This window comes from Temnothorax curvispinosus, unplaced genomic scaffold (genome assembly GCF_003070985.1).
Source record: "Temnothorax curvispinosus isolate PA1 unplaced genomic scaffold, ASM307098v1 QBEX01015018.1, whole genome shotgun sequence".
Taxonomy (NCBI): domain Eukaryota; kingdom Metazoa; phylum Arthropoda; class Insecta; order Hymenoptera; family Formicidae; genus Temnothorax; species Temnothorax curvispinosus.
In genome coordinates, this window is record NW_020224798.1 from 335,760 (window position 1) to 353,812 (window position 18,053).

The window sequence follows — 18,053 nt, forward strand, 5'->3', positions numbered from 1 at the left end:
TGACAACTGTACTTATTTATATGCATTTAATATAATCATCGGTTCGTTCATCACTACTAATATTTGTGTATCATGCGTAATACGAAGTTATATTTTTGTCGTGAATGAAAATCGGAAGAAGCCGAGAGGTGCAACAGAAATTTTCAATCTCTTTGTAAGACGAACTCGCGTGCTGAAGTTAAGGCGGAGGTCGGGCCCATGGGCGGGCCCCGCCGCTCCCGAAGGGGACCTATATAAGTAGACTTGCTCGGCGTATAACGCAAAGCTATAACACAATCACTTGTGCCTCATCACCAACCAGACATGCGTCTTCCCGTGAGTATCGTTACTCCTTTTTCTTCTCTCTTTCACCTGTTTCATCCATTCGTAAGTGCTGACATAACAGGAATTATTTTGTTTTCGAAGCTAAATTTAATTCCGGTAATTGGGACATGTACAAATATTTGTATGATAATTGTGTATTAATTAGCGTAAAATATCGAAGTAATTTAGAATTTACAAGAGTGAATATTTTGTATTCCATGAATAAAATTGACTTTACAAGGATTATATTAATTTCAGTGAAAGAGCAATATGTATGAGCGTCTCGCAGTTGTATAAAGTGTGTGTTACGTTATTACTATAAATTCTTTTAAAGGCACCTTTCGCAGACAGAGGAATTACAATAATCGTGTTTATAACAGTGGGGTTCCAGGATGGTAGTTATGTTTCAGTGGTTAGCAGTCAGACATTGTCATTACAACCGGCGTTTATTCTTTCAGTGAAGAAACGAGTATCGACGAATGCTAAATTTCACGTAGCTGTTTATATTCATTTTAAAAAATTGGCAGAAAATTACGATAATAGCGCATCTCGTGTTCGCGCTATCTCGTTATCGACTTTCCTCGAATGCGCGTACGAGGCCATTGGAAAGTGTTCCGAATACCGACGTTTTTATGCAAATTCGTGTCACCAGGTGCTGTTTCTCTTGTTTTGCCTCGGCCTTGCGGTCGCCCAGCACAATCAACCGTATCCTGCGAATACACCGGTACCTATCTTAAAACAGATAAACAAGTGAGTGCTATATCAGCATTACGTAACCGAATGAAAGCGAAACAACGCAATGAATACCTTTGAATTTTTTTTCTATGTGAAAGTTATTTTATTATAATGCAATTTTCTTTAATTCTTACTCTACAGCTACAGTTTATTCTATTTTTTTATAATTTTGACAAATGTGTTCGTGTGTATGCGGGTGGACTGACAATTTTCGAAATATGGACCGTCAATTTTCGACAGGCACAACGAGGACGGTAGTTACAGTTACGGTTTCGAGGCGGCGGACGGCTCGTACAAGATCGAGTCCAAGAGTCCGACCGGCGAGGTTTACGGTAAGTACGGCTTCGTGGACGACACCGGGAATGTACGCGAGATCGAATACGGCGCGTCCAGGCGCGGCTTCGAGCCGGTCGGTCCTGGGATAAACGTGCCCCCGCCAACCTTGACCGGTAACAGCATTAACGGCAACGAACCCGAAGACGACGGACAGTACCGCGAGGATCCGTCGATCTATCATACCGATCCACGTTACACCAACGGGGAACGTTACGAGGACCCACCTAAGTATAAACAGCAACCAATCGCCTACAATCCGCCGCAACAGATTGCACCGGCTGGTTATAACAAACCAAGGTGGGTCGCAATAAACGCACAGACTACCTCGAAAATGTCTTAATTTCAATACGGAATTCTTTAATAAATTTTGAATGGACTTCTCTAATATATAAGCATCGATATACCGTAATTAATACATAAAAATTTAGAGCGTATCTCAAATTTGAGAGATTAATTATAATAAAGATTAATTATTTCTGCTAAAAATTTGGCAAATGAAACTTACGTAACTTCCGCATTAAGATTCACGATTTTGCTTTATATGGCTTTTGTATTAAGGTTCTCAATTTTGCTCGACGAAGTATGTCAATTTTCATTCGACCAGATCAATCGAATTAAAATGCATGCGGGAAGATCGGCTCGCCGCGGAGAACGCAAAGCGATAACGAGCGGGCTAAATGTCAAGTGAATCACTCGAAAGTACAGAGATCGTGACTTGCTCAACTTGGCGGGAAATCGGTCGCACCTCCGCGCTTCAACAGGAATGGGAAAGGAATCGGTTAACCCAATTTTTCGACTTTTCAGATATAACCCGCCTGTCAATTATCGGCCGGCAACGGTGAGCCCGCGGTTCCAGCCGGAATATCGACCGCAGTATCGGTCGCAGTACGAATCGCAGTACGAATCGCAAGGTCAGCAGCTGCAATCCGCATATCCTTCGCTCGCGATTTCAGCCAGTCCTCAAGGACATTCCGCGACCAACATCGACGTCAATGCCGGATTGGCATCTTACACGGTTAATTACAAATGATAAAGAAAGAGGGAGAAAAGAGAGAGAAAGTCGAGCAATCGTATATATTGCATGTGTGTATATATGTTATTTATAGATATTTTAAGATCGTTGCTCTCAACATTTATTTAATTATTGCACGTAAAACTGGTTGGTGTCGCCGTCGGAATATTTTCGATAACACACTGATTTATTGATAATTTAGGGACAAATTGCATCAGCATAGATACTATGATTAGTTCAACACTAGAACTACCAAGGGGGTCAAAATAACTTGTTTGATATTTTTTTATATAATTATTATTTATTTTTAAAACATCACAATTTCTGAAATTTTTTCTGACTTTTATTGAAATATATAATTAGCTTTATAAATTTTTTTTCTCTTTTTTTCATTTTGACCCCTTCGGTAGAAATAAGTATAGGTTAATCTTCGGTAGTTCTAGTGTTAAATATATTTTAGATTGCATTTGCCTTTTGTCCACACGAGTTTCGAACGAGACAGTATTTTCTACCTCTTGTTCCCCGATGTTTTCTCTTCCGCTTTAGAAGAGTCTACCTCTCTTACTGGAAAATTATATTTCTTCTATGATTTAGTTATTCTCAATTTCTACTTGCACATGTCTCTCCACTTTTTTCATTTCGCAATTTTTCATTACGCGTATTAGAATTAATTTACGTCTTTGTCCGAAAAATCTAAAGTACGCTTGCAAAACAATTTAGGATCGACGTTAAAGTCTTATTCATATTTAAGCGCATAATGTATCGCATGAAACACAAGAATGTATTATATAATGCTGTGCGAATTAAAACAGGATATAACCACGAGATCAATAGCAGAGATTTAATAATCTGAAGGACGCGTCCTTCTGGTTTGGATCAATTTATAATGATATTGATCAATATACAATTGGACAACCTAATCAATCTACTTGCCAGCAAAATCAAGTCATGCCAAATTTATGCACCGGTAATGGAGATTCTTAATCCCCCTATTTTAATGATTGAAGACGCAATTAACATTTTTCTCCAGCCTACGAAGAACGCCATCGGGCTACATCGGGACACACCCAAGAATTTTATCGTTGTGTAACATCTAAAGACCTAACGATACCTTCGCACTCGGCCTTTCCGAATGCGCGTACAATAAAAATCCGCGTGCATTGCGTTGGATCGAATGCGCCAATCGATTTTTCCTTCGCATTCCTCCAATTCTTAGTGTTCGACAGTCTATATTTTTTGCACATCATTCATATCGAATGGCAATTTATCTTTACATTCGTCATAACAGATGCAAGGAAATACATATCACATTTGTAAATTATAACGGTAAATATAAATAACGTTATGTAATTACAATAGATAATTCCTAAAAGTTTACTTTATTACACTGTCCGCGATGGAAATTGTACGTAAAATTTAATTTTAATTTTAATTAAACAATATTGTCAACTCTTGACGCGGAAGTGATATAAATTTCTTCTGCAAATGATGTCAGTTAAGATATATAAAAATATATCTTAATTTTATAATATAAGAAAGATGTAATGTTTTTATTAAAATGCAACGTACACATTGCTCCCTTTTTTCTTTAATTTTTTCATAATGGTATATGATGATAGTTATGTGGAATAGTGGCTATAACAGGAACAGTTGGCTCGTGCCAGCATCGCGTTTCAGCTTCTGGTTTAGGATCCTAATCTCCACGCATGTGGCTTACACGTCGCGCATACCTGATACGTGGAGAGTGCCACGGACCACCGCCCAAGTCCACCTTTCACAATATAATCCGCGATCTACTCGATTCTGGCGCGAGATCGGCGTCTACCGCTCAATCGAGCACATATGTATCGAAGCATCAGTTCTACCGGAGAAAAGTTCGATACAGCTCCTTTTAAACTTTCGCAAACACAATAGAACCGTAAGATTATATTAATTATCGAGATAGTACACTTGTAAATATATAATTAGGAAAACTAAAGTAATTAAAATGAAGTTGCATCCCACATATGGTGCATCGGAGGAATAAAGTTAATTTGTTTATTATTATAATATCATATTTAATATTGCGTAACAGCAATCAATTACCATGCATAGTAAAATTGCACATATAAAACTCATAGATATACATTTATAATAATATTTGAAAAAAGATTATTCCTGAAAAGAAAAGTACACGCAAATGTTACGCGTGATGACTTGTCGATTTTCGTGATCGAGTTTTCGTTCCCTTGTCTTCGATATGTAGTTTATCGTGACACGACACGCGTGCACGCAGTATATCGCGATTCCGCGTTCACTCTCGAGACATTCTGATGCAAGGCGTGGTGCGACGGTCCGGTGCGCCAGATGTCGGCAGAACTTGCTTTCCTTTATCGGCGTAATGAACACGTATAACTTTCCTCTTTTTGTCGCAGCTACGTAATTATAAAACAAGTCGATTCGCGCTAAGTCAGCCGAGAGTCATTTGTATCTCCTACTAAAACGCGATATAATATATATTGCATTAAGATAATTATGCTTTTCCAATATTTTCAAAATTTATTCTTTAATTTTTATACGTTCAGTCTACGCCGCATTGCAGTTGAATCATGTTGTGAATTGCGACAAAGATTGAATAAAAAAAATTAGCATTTGTTTTGTCATAACATGTATCACTGATGATTTTTCGTGCAATTAAAAATTCACATGCATAATTCTCAATAAACTACTACTATATAACTACCATCAGAACAATATTTTTATTCACGTTCGTTCTACACGTTGGAAAATATATAGAACTTAATACGCTTATTTAATAAATGGGAAATGTCACATTTTCTTTAGGAGATTTACTCTTTTTTCATTTACCTTCAATATACATCGCGTTATTACTAATTTTTAATATTGAACTTTTTAATATAGCTCTTAATAAAACTACTTTATTTTATTGATATATTGTTGGTAACACAATAAAAATCATAATTACAACTAAATTTAGTTTTGCTTAATCAACATGTTTTTACATTGCACATTTCAAGACAAAAAGATAATTTTTTAGAAAAATTGTTTAAAGAAAGATTCCACTATATTCTAGTTTTCAATATTAAACCTGCATCTCAAGACATAACATAGATGTGTGTGTAATAGTTGATACTGTATAATAAAATAATTTATATGTAATTGTGTGTGTATACTGGTTCTTTTTTTTCCGAAATACGCGCGCGTGCCACGACGACAGAACGACTTTTACTTACATTTTAGATAGTTCACGCGCTAATCACATCACCTTCTCTTAGCGAGCGCCAAACGCACCGAGTTTTTGCGGACCTGAGATCCAGTTCCTGCGCGAGCCGTGTGTGTCAGTTGTCGTTAAGCTCGGACAATCCTTTTCGATTGTTGCATAAAAATAGAAAGTCGTAACATTAATCGGAGGAAGCTGCCAGGTGAATCGTCATCGACCTGTTAAAAAATCGCGTAATATCCGGAAAATTTTCCACCAAACTCGGTAGCCGAACGTTCTTAATAATTATTATTAACATCTTGTTGGATTATTTGCGACAGGAGCATCGATTGGCTTTTATCGCAAATCGTTACAGCATGCAACATCCGTGATAGTTACATAATAAAATAAGGCGCAAAGCGCGAGAGAAATGTGCCGTCGTAAATAACATTGCTGGGCGTCCTACGATCGCATATCAAGGAATTAATTTGACTTGAGATGATCTATATCAGTAAATGTCAGGGCTAGCGGCTGTGAGATCTGTTTTCGAAGAGAGCGACTTGTGAAAGGCGAGGTACCTGTATAATTTGCATACTTCATGGCAAATTATACAGAATTCTGTGTGTGTGTGTGTGTGTGTGTTCATCATGTATCATGATAGGATAATACCTCTTTAATTAAAGGGAAGTTTACGATGAGACTCATTCGATCTTTCTACAAGTATTATTAGAACATTATATGAATTCGATATATGTTTGTTTCAATACAAAGGCATATTATAAAGTTACTGACCATTCTTATTTAAATTGTTGATCATTTATCGAATGCCCGAAAGATATTTTAATAAATATTCCACTTTCAGAAATTTTCCTATATCTATATTCCTGTAATGTTTATTTTTAATACGTTGCTACTTTTCCTAGTCAAAGCAATAGACATTAAATAATATCGCTTGAGTATCATCGACTAATTCGACGAAACTTTTTACAAAGCTGCAGCGATATAATTTAGAAAGATCAGACTGTTCGAGTTAAACAAAATCTAATTGTAAGATGTCTGGATCCAATAAGTTCATTATAAGATTAAGAATTCTTTGTTGGTGGTTGTAAAAAAAAAAAAATGACTGATACATTCCCTTTCACTGAGCGGCATTGGAGCCACCGCGAAATCTTCGGCAAAACAAAGTTGTAAATGCAGAAATAATCTGGGTCGTTCACGGACGATTATTGCGGGTCTCATTGTAGGGTACGCCTCGTGGAAATTATCGTTAAACCACATCATCGCAATCGCCTCGAAAACCTTGAGGATGCAATTGCATTACAGTTTACACAAATATGAGAAATAAAAAAAGTTTCCGTTTCTTTTCTCATTTTTTTAAAGAAATGTGTTATTTATATTTATATATTCACGCAGTTTATGCAAATTCCATGTGTATGCATAAATGTCTATACTATGTATCTATTATTTTATTATAGATAGCAGTAATATAATTTTATAGAATTTTATAGAATATCAAGTAAAATTAAGTCAAAATAATTGGCGACTTTAGTCGACACATTATCGATATTAATTGGCGCGTGACGCGGCAAGAAAAATTAGCTAACGAAATAAGAGAATATCGGCCGATTGGTTGGCTGGCTGTCCAATATGCCGATAGAAAGTTACAAAATACCGATCGATCCACCATAATTTCACAGACGGAACTCATGCGATTCGCGTGTTTCGTAAAAGCATCGGGTGAAAACATCACGAGTGACCGGCCGATCGGCCTGCAAAGGCCGCACTCCATTTTACCGAATCGCTGTTCAACCTTGCATTCGGTCAGTTTCAAGGAGACGAACGGGAGTCACGCCATTATATTTTGAGGCTCAATGCCACGCTCTCTATTTTCAGACGCGGAATCTAACGGAAACCAGATAATGTAATAGTATGATTTTTAAAGACTATTTATATCTCAATATTTCCTTTTTCCGCTTGTAATACATGTAATACATATAATACATATAATACATATAATACATATAATACATATAATACATATAATACATATAATATATATAATACATATAATACATATTTGTTTATGAAAATTATCACTCCAAAGTAATGTATAATTAGGATCATAGCAAAATATTCCTCCGTAAGTTTGTATATCGTTCATTCTATCGATATTTGATTTTCAAATATGTATAATCAAATCAGGGCGGGGCGATATGTAATAACACTTTCTCTTTTTCAAGATACTACTTGAGCATGAGCGAGAGTGAAGTGTCGCGGGGCAGAACGTATTGTTGAGATTGATATTACATAAACTCGATGCTTCGAAATGCGGTCAATTACACTTGATCCTCGTACGCGAGCGATCTCGTACAATTTATATGTTCACAGGAAATGCAATTTCGGTAGGAAGTATTTCGATAGCACAAGTCCGTATAGACTTACATCTGCTCATTAACTTTAATGACTGATGATGAAGTGTGCGTTGTGATATTCTATGAGATTTTGATTCTTTGCTTTCGTAAGCGATAATTTAACCCCTGAAAATATATTAAAAACACATTTAATCATACATTAATAAAAACTCACAGGAAATATTTTAATTATATATTTTTTTTTATTGTAACATATGCACCTGTATTTATTTCAGTGACTTTTGATCATTAGGCATGGAAATACCTACAATCGAAGTAGACATATCTAAGTTTCTAACAGACACATAAAGTAGACTTAAATTTGCAAGTTGCAGATTAATTTTGGAATGTATAAAGTATGTGCTCAGGGTAGTTACACGGGACGTGCGTGACACGGGAGTTGCAAAACCCGTCATGTTAGTGGTCCAATACTGGATTTGAAATGGCTCCCGTTGCGAGAGAAAGACTGAACGACACGGCGTAGAGAAAATAGCTCGTTTTTTTTTTTACGACTCCGCGACTGGGAGGCGAGACGGTGGCCAGTGATAAGAACGAGCGCACTCGTCAAATTATTTGAAACGGTGCTCCTGCGTGTAATTTCTCTTTCGTGGCCCCGATCTATACCTATCGCCACAGTTTTACATAATATCTCACCTTAGAAACCCGGCACACCAGTTTCACAAAACCGATCCGAATTTTTCGTCGGGACAGGTTACGTAATTGTCGTATCGGGTGCCAATTTCTAAGCGAGATTTATCCTGTTCATTCGAGAAGATGTCATCAAGCAACGAGGGATTTTCCCAACCCCCTGATTCTCGAACCGTTCCGTTTTTAACAGTGTACACAACCGATAGAAATGATAGTCTTTCCGAACAGTTTGATTCGAGCGTTACGCTCTTAATGACGAAATTCTACCCGTAATCGCGATCCGCGGATCAACCAACCGAGCGACGGAGTCGCTATTTTCCAGATTCCCGAGAAACCAAAGCGAGCAGGCTGGTGGGGAATATTTAGGGGATATAAGGTGCTGTAACGAGACAAGGCGACCGTACGTACGTACAGGAGTCGAATAGATAGTGAAAGTCCCCCGGAGCGAACAGGAGTGCAGAGGGTGGGAGCGGGGGTTGGCAGGAACGGGGGGGCTCCAGTAAGGTATATGAGGGCCTCAGTTCGAGCAATCGCCGGTACTCTAGCCTCGCTGCCTACTTATATTCACACACACTAACACAACCACCGACCGCCGGGAAACACGATGCGCACCCTCGCGACGGTACGTATCTGAGTGCATCAGCAGCATCATCGTCGTCTCATCATTGTTCTCCTCGCGTAATCGCCTCTCGCAGATCTTTGCCTGAAAAACAGAAAATATGAAAAAACCACCTTCGAATGCGAGCGCCAAAACGGAAATCGCGTGTGTGATGTGATTGTGGCTGTGACCAGTGCATATCCGTATCGCGAGTTTGGAAAATTGACGCTAAAAACCCTGAAGAATTTCTTTTCATTTATCCTGTCTTTCTCAACAGAATCTTTAAAACTTCTTTTGACTTTCCATTTTTCTGTGTTTCTACGCTCGTTAGCAATATGGACTGTTATAAATCTACCGAATTATTGCAATAAAGAATCGCATCGCAATTTTATTGTAGAAGTTATATCTAAAAAAGAAATCTCAAGATCGTGATGGAAGAACAATGCTTATAACCGCGATTAAGATAAGTCTCGTTCTCTTCTCAATTTATTAATGTTTTATCTTGTTTGTCTTTTTACCATGACTCTAATTGCTGCTCGTTGGAATCGTTAAATTCGTGGTAAAAAGCGAAACGAAAAACGGCCGGCATATTGGATGTTAATAAAATGCGTAGGCTTGGCCGCGTTGCGCAACTCTCGTGGTCCCGTTTCCTACTTTCTTCCACGTCGTGGAAAAATTTATTAAGGTTTCACCTATTATGAGCCGCGCGGGATGCATTTATTTTTATAGCGCGCCTACTGACGCTTACGGGAAGATGATTATATAATTCATCATTATGTTCGAGTGCGGTCGCGTGCGATGACCGACCGAGAATACGAGCAGCTCTCGAGGTCGGTTGCACCAGCATCGGTTAACCATGGTTAATTAACTTCTTACCGCAAAAGTACGCTATATAAGTCCATTGTTTCATTCATTTTTTCATTTTTCTGTGACGAAAATGTTCTGGACTTTCAAAATATTTTTCTATTATTTTTTTTTTTTCGTAAAAAAATTGTATGGAAAGAGATAAAAAAAAGAAATGTAAGTTATTCATGTTCTATAATTTACATTCGTTAAGAGCACACAGAAATAAAAAAACCGAGCATAAATACAGAAAGAACGGAAATAAATGGCCAATTAATATTGAACAATTCGTACAAATATTTGCGCGCACATATGTAAAATAGCTGTTATATCATAGAAATAGAAATTTATATTAACAAGTCAACGAGAGATAATGACGAAACATATAACTGTAACAGCGTAGCATAATACGATAAAAGAGCAAATGAATTTCACTATACGGAGATTTGATTAATAGTTTATTCAATTAATTCGAATCGGTTAATTGATGCTGATTCAAATTGCCTTCTCTCGGCATTTCACGCTCGTTCATTTGGAGTTACAGGAAGCATACTATGCAGATCGAGTGAATTAATTAATTTCTTGTTAATTTTAGAATCGGCACGCGGTTGTAATCGCGCACGGGAATGAATAGGGAGCACGCACGGTCACGCGTGAACGATCGCGATTAATAACTTGATTTATCGGTTCCCCATATCGGTTGTGTGGTTTCCGCGACTCGAGACCCGTTTTGCCGTCGCGGAATCCGGTATCCTTCGAGCCCCGCGCGATCTATTCTCGACCGTGTCGCAATGCTATCACATCTGGCGGTTAAGGTTCTGCTCGATAGCCTGCAGGATAGCCTTAAGTTCACGCGCTGTCGCGCGATGATCTCACGGTTGCATTTCACGAAGTTAACGGTTCATAACTTCGTGACACTACACGTCCATTCTTGCGCCACGCGCAGAGAAATTCTCGCTTTATTTTGCATCGAACCTTAACGCTCTTCTCCTCGCGTGAAAAACGTAACGGGCACTATAAGAATGCAGCGTAAAAATGGCAGTAAATCTAGCATTAAAAGCGAGAAGCTGTAAAATGTCTGACTATTACTGTCCCGAATTATCTGCCACATTTTTTATGTGTAACTTGTTTTTATAAGTCTTAATTAAATTATGAAAACTAAAAAGTTATTAAATGGCTGAAAAAGCAGAACAAAACTGAATAATAACTTAGTTTTGGGTTTTAACTTAATTTATATAATTAAATTGAACAGAGATAAATATGCAGAGAGCTAGCGAGACGTAAGGAAAAGTTGCAATTAAATCCTGCTTCTATCACACACTAATACATAAGCAGAATCCAATGGTACATGCTCTAATCATATTAATTGGAAATATGCTGCAAAAGGCAACTAACGAACTAATGATACTTCCGTGTTTTAGGTAGCAACGGTGCTTACCGCGCTGCTGGCGGTGTCGGCACAGCAGTATCAGCAACCCGGCGGCAATTACGTTGACGATTACGCCCAGTATGACTCCCAACGACCTAGCCAACCGACTCCACGTAGTTACGCGACCGACCCGGGCCGTCAATCGGCCGCGCCAGCGAATCCGAAGCCAACGCCAGTGGCGATCCTGAAGCAGATTAATCGCCACAACGAGGACGGCTCGTACACGTACGGTTTCGAAGGCGCGGATGGCTCCTTCAAGATCGAGACCAAGCTGCCAACCGGCGACGTGAAGGGCAAATACGGCTTCGTCGATGACACCGGCAAGGTCCGTATAGTCGAGTACGGTGCGAATCAGTACGGTTTTCAGCCGGCCGGTGAAGGTATCACCGTCGCTCCGCCGACTCTGTTCGACGAGACCACCAGCAAGGAGGCTCTCCAGGCGCAGGCCTATGAGGAGTATCAGCAGCAGCAGCAACAGCAACAGCAGCTGCAACAGCAGCGACAGCAGTTGGCGGCTCGTCCGGCATACCAACCGCAGTCGCACACCCAGGCTGTGTACGCTCCCGCGCAGGTAGCCCCAAGCAGACCCGCGCTACCTAAACCGCCCATTTTCACCCCGGCCGCTGCGGCACCGCAACAGTCCCTGGTGCAGGGATCGGCCTATGATGAACCAGCGCCGGCTTCGCAGCTCTACAATCAGGGACCTGCTCAGTTCGGTCCGGCGCCGAACCAACAGGACGGCCGTCAACCGCAGACCCGTAGCGGCGGCGGTATCCTGGACCAGCTCGCCAGGGACTACGCTCTGCCCCAGGGAGTGGCGCCGCCGTTGCACGACATCAGCTTCGGCTACTACTAGGCCGTCTAGTCCTGCCTCTTTGCCTACCGAAGAGTAGGAGAGTCTAGGATCAATCGTTGGAGCCTCAACAAAATTTTTTTACCGTTCAACTGTAATGCTATATGGAAACTTCAATGTTTTTCGTAGGATAGATTTACTTTACGTCGCCATAGAGTTTAATTTTGATGTATATAGCAATTAAGAGCTATTAAGTACTACCGAACATTATACGATTGATCCCAGGCTCGATTGCTCGTCTCGGTTGCGTGTTGGTCTTGTATTCTATTCGTGAATGGGACGCGTCGGCGACTCATCGTAATCGCGGCGCGGCCCACTCTCACCGAAGTGGACAGCACTGTGATTGATGATCGCCGTGAATAGATCGTCTATTGCAATCGGAAGTTGAGAACTACTAGTCTATTGACGTCTGAAATCGCAAGTCGAAAGATAAGACTCTATTTCTCTAAGTCCACGTAATCACGGATTTCTCCATATTAATTATACTTAATTAATAATTAAAGATTTGTACCCATGATATTAAAAAAACGATAAATCTCGTGTATTTCACATTGCATCGTTCCATCAGCGGTAAACTAGTGATAAGTTGACAGTAAAATATAAAACAATTTTGATAGAAATGAATACGTTGTTCAAGCGGAGATTTTTAGCCTTATCATATTTCCTTTTCTTGACTTTGAAAATTAAATGAGGTAAAAGAGTTTTTCAAGATGTCTTAAAAGTGAGAAATGCTGACTTTTCGAGCAGATAGACGCCAAGGTCTGAGGTTCTCGACTTCTTACTTCGATTATTTGTTTTCACGAATATCCATCGAGTTATAACATTAGAGGATAATATTTAACGTCATTTTCTTATCAATCATTAAAATTATTGTTACATACATCACTACTCGTCGAAGAATTGCCCAGATAACAAGCGGTACCGATTAGGACATTAGGTGATAGTAGAAATTGTAAAAAGAATGTAAATAAAATTTCTCGTCTCTCCCTCCGGTGGGCGTTTGCCTTTAACTCCAGAAAAAACGCTTTCGCCTCGAGAACTCGCCATTAAAGTACCGTTGCGATCAGTTAGAATTGCGAGGGTCCCGCGAGAATGTTATGTTAATTAGGTGTGTGTTTACTATTGTAATTAGATTATTGTAAGGTAATTCGAGTGGAATAAAGTGAGGCCAATACTAAATTCCACCGTCTGTCTTATGGAACGTAAAAAAATTTCCGTACAATGCCGGCTCGGCGACGAGATTTCCTGATTTCACCTTTCCAATTACGCTCCTCTTAGGCACAAAGGCACTCGATGTTCATACTTGCTGAATGCACAAAGGAACACAGAGTCGCATCTTTGCTCGAATGCAGTAACCCATACTCAATTCTAAATTACTGAATTGTTCTTCACATTTATGAACACGGAAGCAGGAAAACTTAATTTATTTTAGAGATGATTGCATGCAACGATGACAATACGCGTTTGATTATTATCGTATTTTTGCAAAGTGATGTCAACCTTTAACATGTTAGTTACAAAAAATTCTTCTTTAATTACCTATACTAAAAAAATTAACTCAAAGTTTTCCTGCAGAACAAAAAGTATTTCAGTTTTAAGTGAATAGCATCGCTCCACAGTCGCAGGACTCATTAAAAATAATTTTTATAATTTTGTAAAAATAACATTATATTCCTGAGAACACACACACACACACACAAAGACTACCGGGTCTTTGTTAAAGGCTCTTAAAATCTTAGCGCTTCATTTCTCAATGAATTCGTTCAATGTACGCAAGATTAATTTAAAAACGCCTGATGCAATGACAACCAAAGTAACGTTGTTGCACGAACGGCTGCATGCGGTAGCGATCTTATCTTGCCTCCCCCCCTTGACTTCCAAAGATTATGAAATGCCGCGAGTAAGCATAAACCGGTCCGATTTCTCACAGGTTAAATTTTCGCATCGCACAGCGTCTTGGCCTTTATCTTCTGCTTTTTGATTGCCAAAATAGCATCGTTCTCACGTCCTGTTTTACCGCGCGCGAATGATTCGCGGGTTCCTCGGAATTTCGCCACGACAACGATTCGGCAGATACTTACTTCTAGAAATATTTACCATTTCCAAAGATATCCGTCACAATTGAATCTTGTTACACCGAACAAAGGAGTTCTACTTTCGTTTTCAGAAGGTTTCAAGGTGAGCGAGCCGGCGCTGTGTTTTTTCATCTTTAAAAGTTCTCAGCGATCGGTTCGACGCAAAAAAAAGTGCGTGTGCGCTATATGCGAGTTATTACGTGTATTGTAAACTCTCGATATAACGCGACCTTGCTGGCCCCGTAATTTTCGCCACTACTTCCTGCATCTTTCGTAATAAGTGGTCAGAAATATCTTTATTCGGTTTATATATGTATATGTGATATAGGCGTTTCTTCATCGATTACTTGTCTATTTTTTACGTCTATCTATTATACCGCCTTAAAATTTGCGCTTTAGCAAGCATTATCCCCAATCATTCCACGCATACATAATTTTCAGCAGTAGATTTTGTTCCTTTCCTTTTTAACGTATTCAAGGATGTACCGCATATAATCTTATTCTTGTTTGCATTACTTATGCCGTTGTATCGCGCATTTCAAGGGCCGTGCTTCAGGGGCCGCATAATAAATACTCTTTTTCCCATCGCCCATCACGTATCGCGAGCCGCGCAAGGTGAAGACCCGCGAAATCGCGCATTTATCAACGAAGGGCGCCGTACATCAGTATAAGCACTGCGTTCACGGTTACAGGACAAATTGCAGCGAGGCGTATACCCTGGCGTCGCGCCAGACGATCGCATCATAACGCTTTGTGCAAGGTGGGCATTACTTCATGCACGTTGACCTTCTCGCATGCAAAGAACAACCGCGCCATCGGCGTCTCGCGGTGTACGACAGTGTGTTCTTAACGACGGTGTTCGCGCACTATACGCGTAAAACATTGGTACCGCTACATAAAATGTACGTATTGACATTCACTCCTTAGAAAGCTGATACGCGTGTCGAGATAGTGCCAATTATCGCAATCTTAATACTCTTTAGAATCCCAATTACTCTTATTGACTTATTCGTGGACTAGCGATAGCGCGCGACGCGACGACGGAGGTAGGACATGACTCGCGCTATAAAATTCGTAATGAAGGAAAATCACGCGTGGCTCGCGAAATTATACTATACGCTGCTCTTAACGGGCCGTTGACTTGTCAGCCAGGCGAGTCACGCAAAAACGTTCCGTCGGATTTCAACATTAGACGGCAGGCTGGCAGGCTTCACCTACCTCGCCTGAATTTATGCACTTCGTCGAAGTTGCGCGAAATCTACGATAACATTGATGCAAGCGATCGTGACTTTCGATCGAGGCTCGCTTAACGAAAATTCGGAGGAAATAATTGAAATTTTTCTGTCATTACTTTATTTGATTAAATATAGTTTATCTGTATTTATTAAACTTAGAATTCTCTAAATTTTTTAAGAAAAATATATTTCTTATTTAGATTTAAATTTATACCTTCACATCTCATCTTCGACAGTGCTTTCGTTGATAAATGCAAATTTATATTAAAGTAGCTCGACTAATCGATTGTGAAAAAACGTTTCGTAATTTATTTAGGATAATTAACACTAGAGAACTACCAAAGCAGTCAAAATCATTGGTTTATAATTTTTTATTAAATTTGTAACGGTGCATTTTCTGGGATATTCCGTGACTATTGTTGCAACATGTAAATAATTACATTGATTAATTTTCCTCTTTATCTCTTCAAAGATACATATATGATATACTTAAATATATAGCAGAAATATAGATGTACACATTAATCTTCAGTAGTTCTAATGTTAATAACAACGAATTCCACAGAAATGCGTAACGGAGTGATAGTAACCGAATAAATTTTTATGTAACACCAGAAATAAAACTGATTAAATTACGAGTTGCACGCAAGGTACAAGGGAATAACGAAGATATATGTAACGCTTCTGTAAACACTTAGATCGGACCTGCGAGTGTGAAAATAGTCTCGTGAAAATAACTTTCCCCTTCGAAAGTTTTAAGACGGTCAGCTGAGCGTCGCGGAATCCGTTCGCGATCACGTTGGATGTAAAGCAGGATTGATAATGAGCTGTGTATGTTCAAGCCAATACGATTCTCTGTACATTATACAGAAATATGATCAAAATATATATTACACGATATGCACATACGACACTCCGTATTGATAATTGCAAATTATCTCTAATTATTTTCTTTTCTGTTACCTCTAATTTTTTTTCTTATAATTTAAATCCACATTCAAGCGTTTCATATTTTTATATTTTTTATATTCGCTGAAATATAAATATAATAATATACTGAAATATATATTTGAGATCTCGTGAGGAAGATTGTGCCAGAAACTAAAATATTCTGTTATTTGCATAACATTTTTTATAATTATTAGTTATTGATAATAGGAATGCTCTGATATATAAAAACAGTATTATAACTACTTAAAGAGATCGACTGATTGTACAAGTTTATTACTCTTGAGCAATTTTATTTCTGTCATAATATTGTCGTATCGGAGCCAGGACGATCAGCTGTGAGCGTGCGGCAGAAAATGCCGCAGCATTGATAATGAACCGAGTCTAGGCACGTGCTCGCGTGGAAATGAATCGATGCCTCGAGAAGTAATAACATCGTGTTCCACGTTCAGCGCAATGCCGGCGCCGCGAGCGTATCCATTCGCCTCGTCTTTTCCATTGATGATACCGAGAGCGAACTCGAATACGCCTCCATCCGATCTAATGAAAGCGAGTGAATAACGATTTCTTCCTGAGAAACCGGCTTCGCGATATTGGCATAAATCTTGGAACTTGAAATAAGATTCGCTGGTGCTGCAACACGTCGCTATTTATTGCTAGGAAATTTTACGATAATTTCACAGAAATTTGAAAGCCATCAGCTGCGTATCGCGAAAGTCGCCGATATATATATATTTCCGCGGAATTGAAATCTCTCCAATGGGTTATTACTACCGATTTTATACGGTACTTACACGAGAATGTAATTAATATATAATATCGGCGTTTGCGTGATCATGTCCCCCTATTGTTCACGAACTATTGTTCAAGAATCGCTCGATTCAAAATCGGATTTTTAGAATCGGTCCCGATTTATCGACGAACGATCATTTTAATTCATTCGCTACCTTCATTATTACAAATTCGACAAGCCGACAGATATGGACAGACACGCGAATCGATGACTATATCGATTATGCTAAGTACTCTTCCGTCCATAATACACAACGGGCGAAAGCGTATCGCCATCGTCTAGTCTAGGCTTCACATAGATCGCGCAGATGCTTCGTAACTGTCTTAAGAAATAGGAACATCAATTACCCTGCGACTCTCCCGAATTAATATACATCGTTCTCGCGGCGCTTGAATGTGATATTAGCCACTCTACACGGCCTCTCCGTCACTTTCTTCTTCCCGCTGGTACGCACGTACTCGTACTCGTCCTTAAAAAACCAAGAGATTAACACCGTTTCTGGGGATATTACAATCAGCGTTCGTTGCACGATAGAACCACGTGGATTACACTAGATTGCTTCTATTTCACTCAATTTCATGAAAATATTTATCGGAAAATCTTGAGATCTCGCTTGTTTCATTTGCTCCGATGCA

The 18,053-nt window shown here is 39.2% G+C and overlaps 2 protein-coding genes across 2 annotated transcripts; both read left to right on the forward strand.

Moving 5' to 3' along the window:
• Positions 1-277: 277 nt before the first annotated feature.
• Positions 278-2,714, forward strand: LOC112465239. The gene is made up of 4 exons (XM_025032711.1): positions 278-315; positions 956-1,053; positions 1,279-1,671; positions 2,179-2,714. The coding sequence occupies exons 1-4, from the start codon at positions 304-306 to the stop codon at positions 2,402-2,404; spliced, it is 729 nt and encodes a 242-aa protein (XP_024888479.1). The 5' UTR covers positions 278-303; the 3' UTR covers positions 2,405-2,714.
• Positions 2,715-9,201: 6,487 nt separating this feature from the next.
• Positions 9,202-13,523, forward strand: LOC112465238. The gene is made up of 2 exons (XM_025032709.1): positions 9,202-9,266; positions 11,507-13,523. Exons 1-2 carry the CDS (start codon positions 9,249-9,251, stop codon positions 12,368-12,370), a joined length of 882 nt encoding a protein of 293 aa, XP_024888477.1. The 5' UTR covers positions 9,202-9,248; the 3' UTR covers positions 12,371-13,523.
• Positions 13,524-18,053: the final 4,530 nt, after the last annotated feature.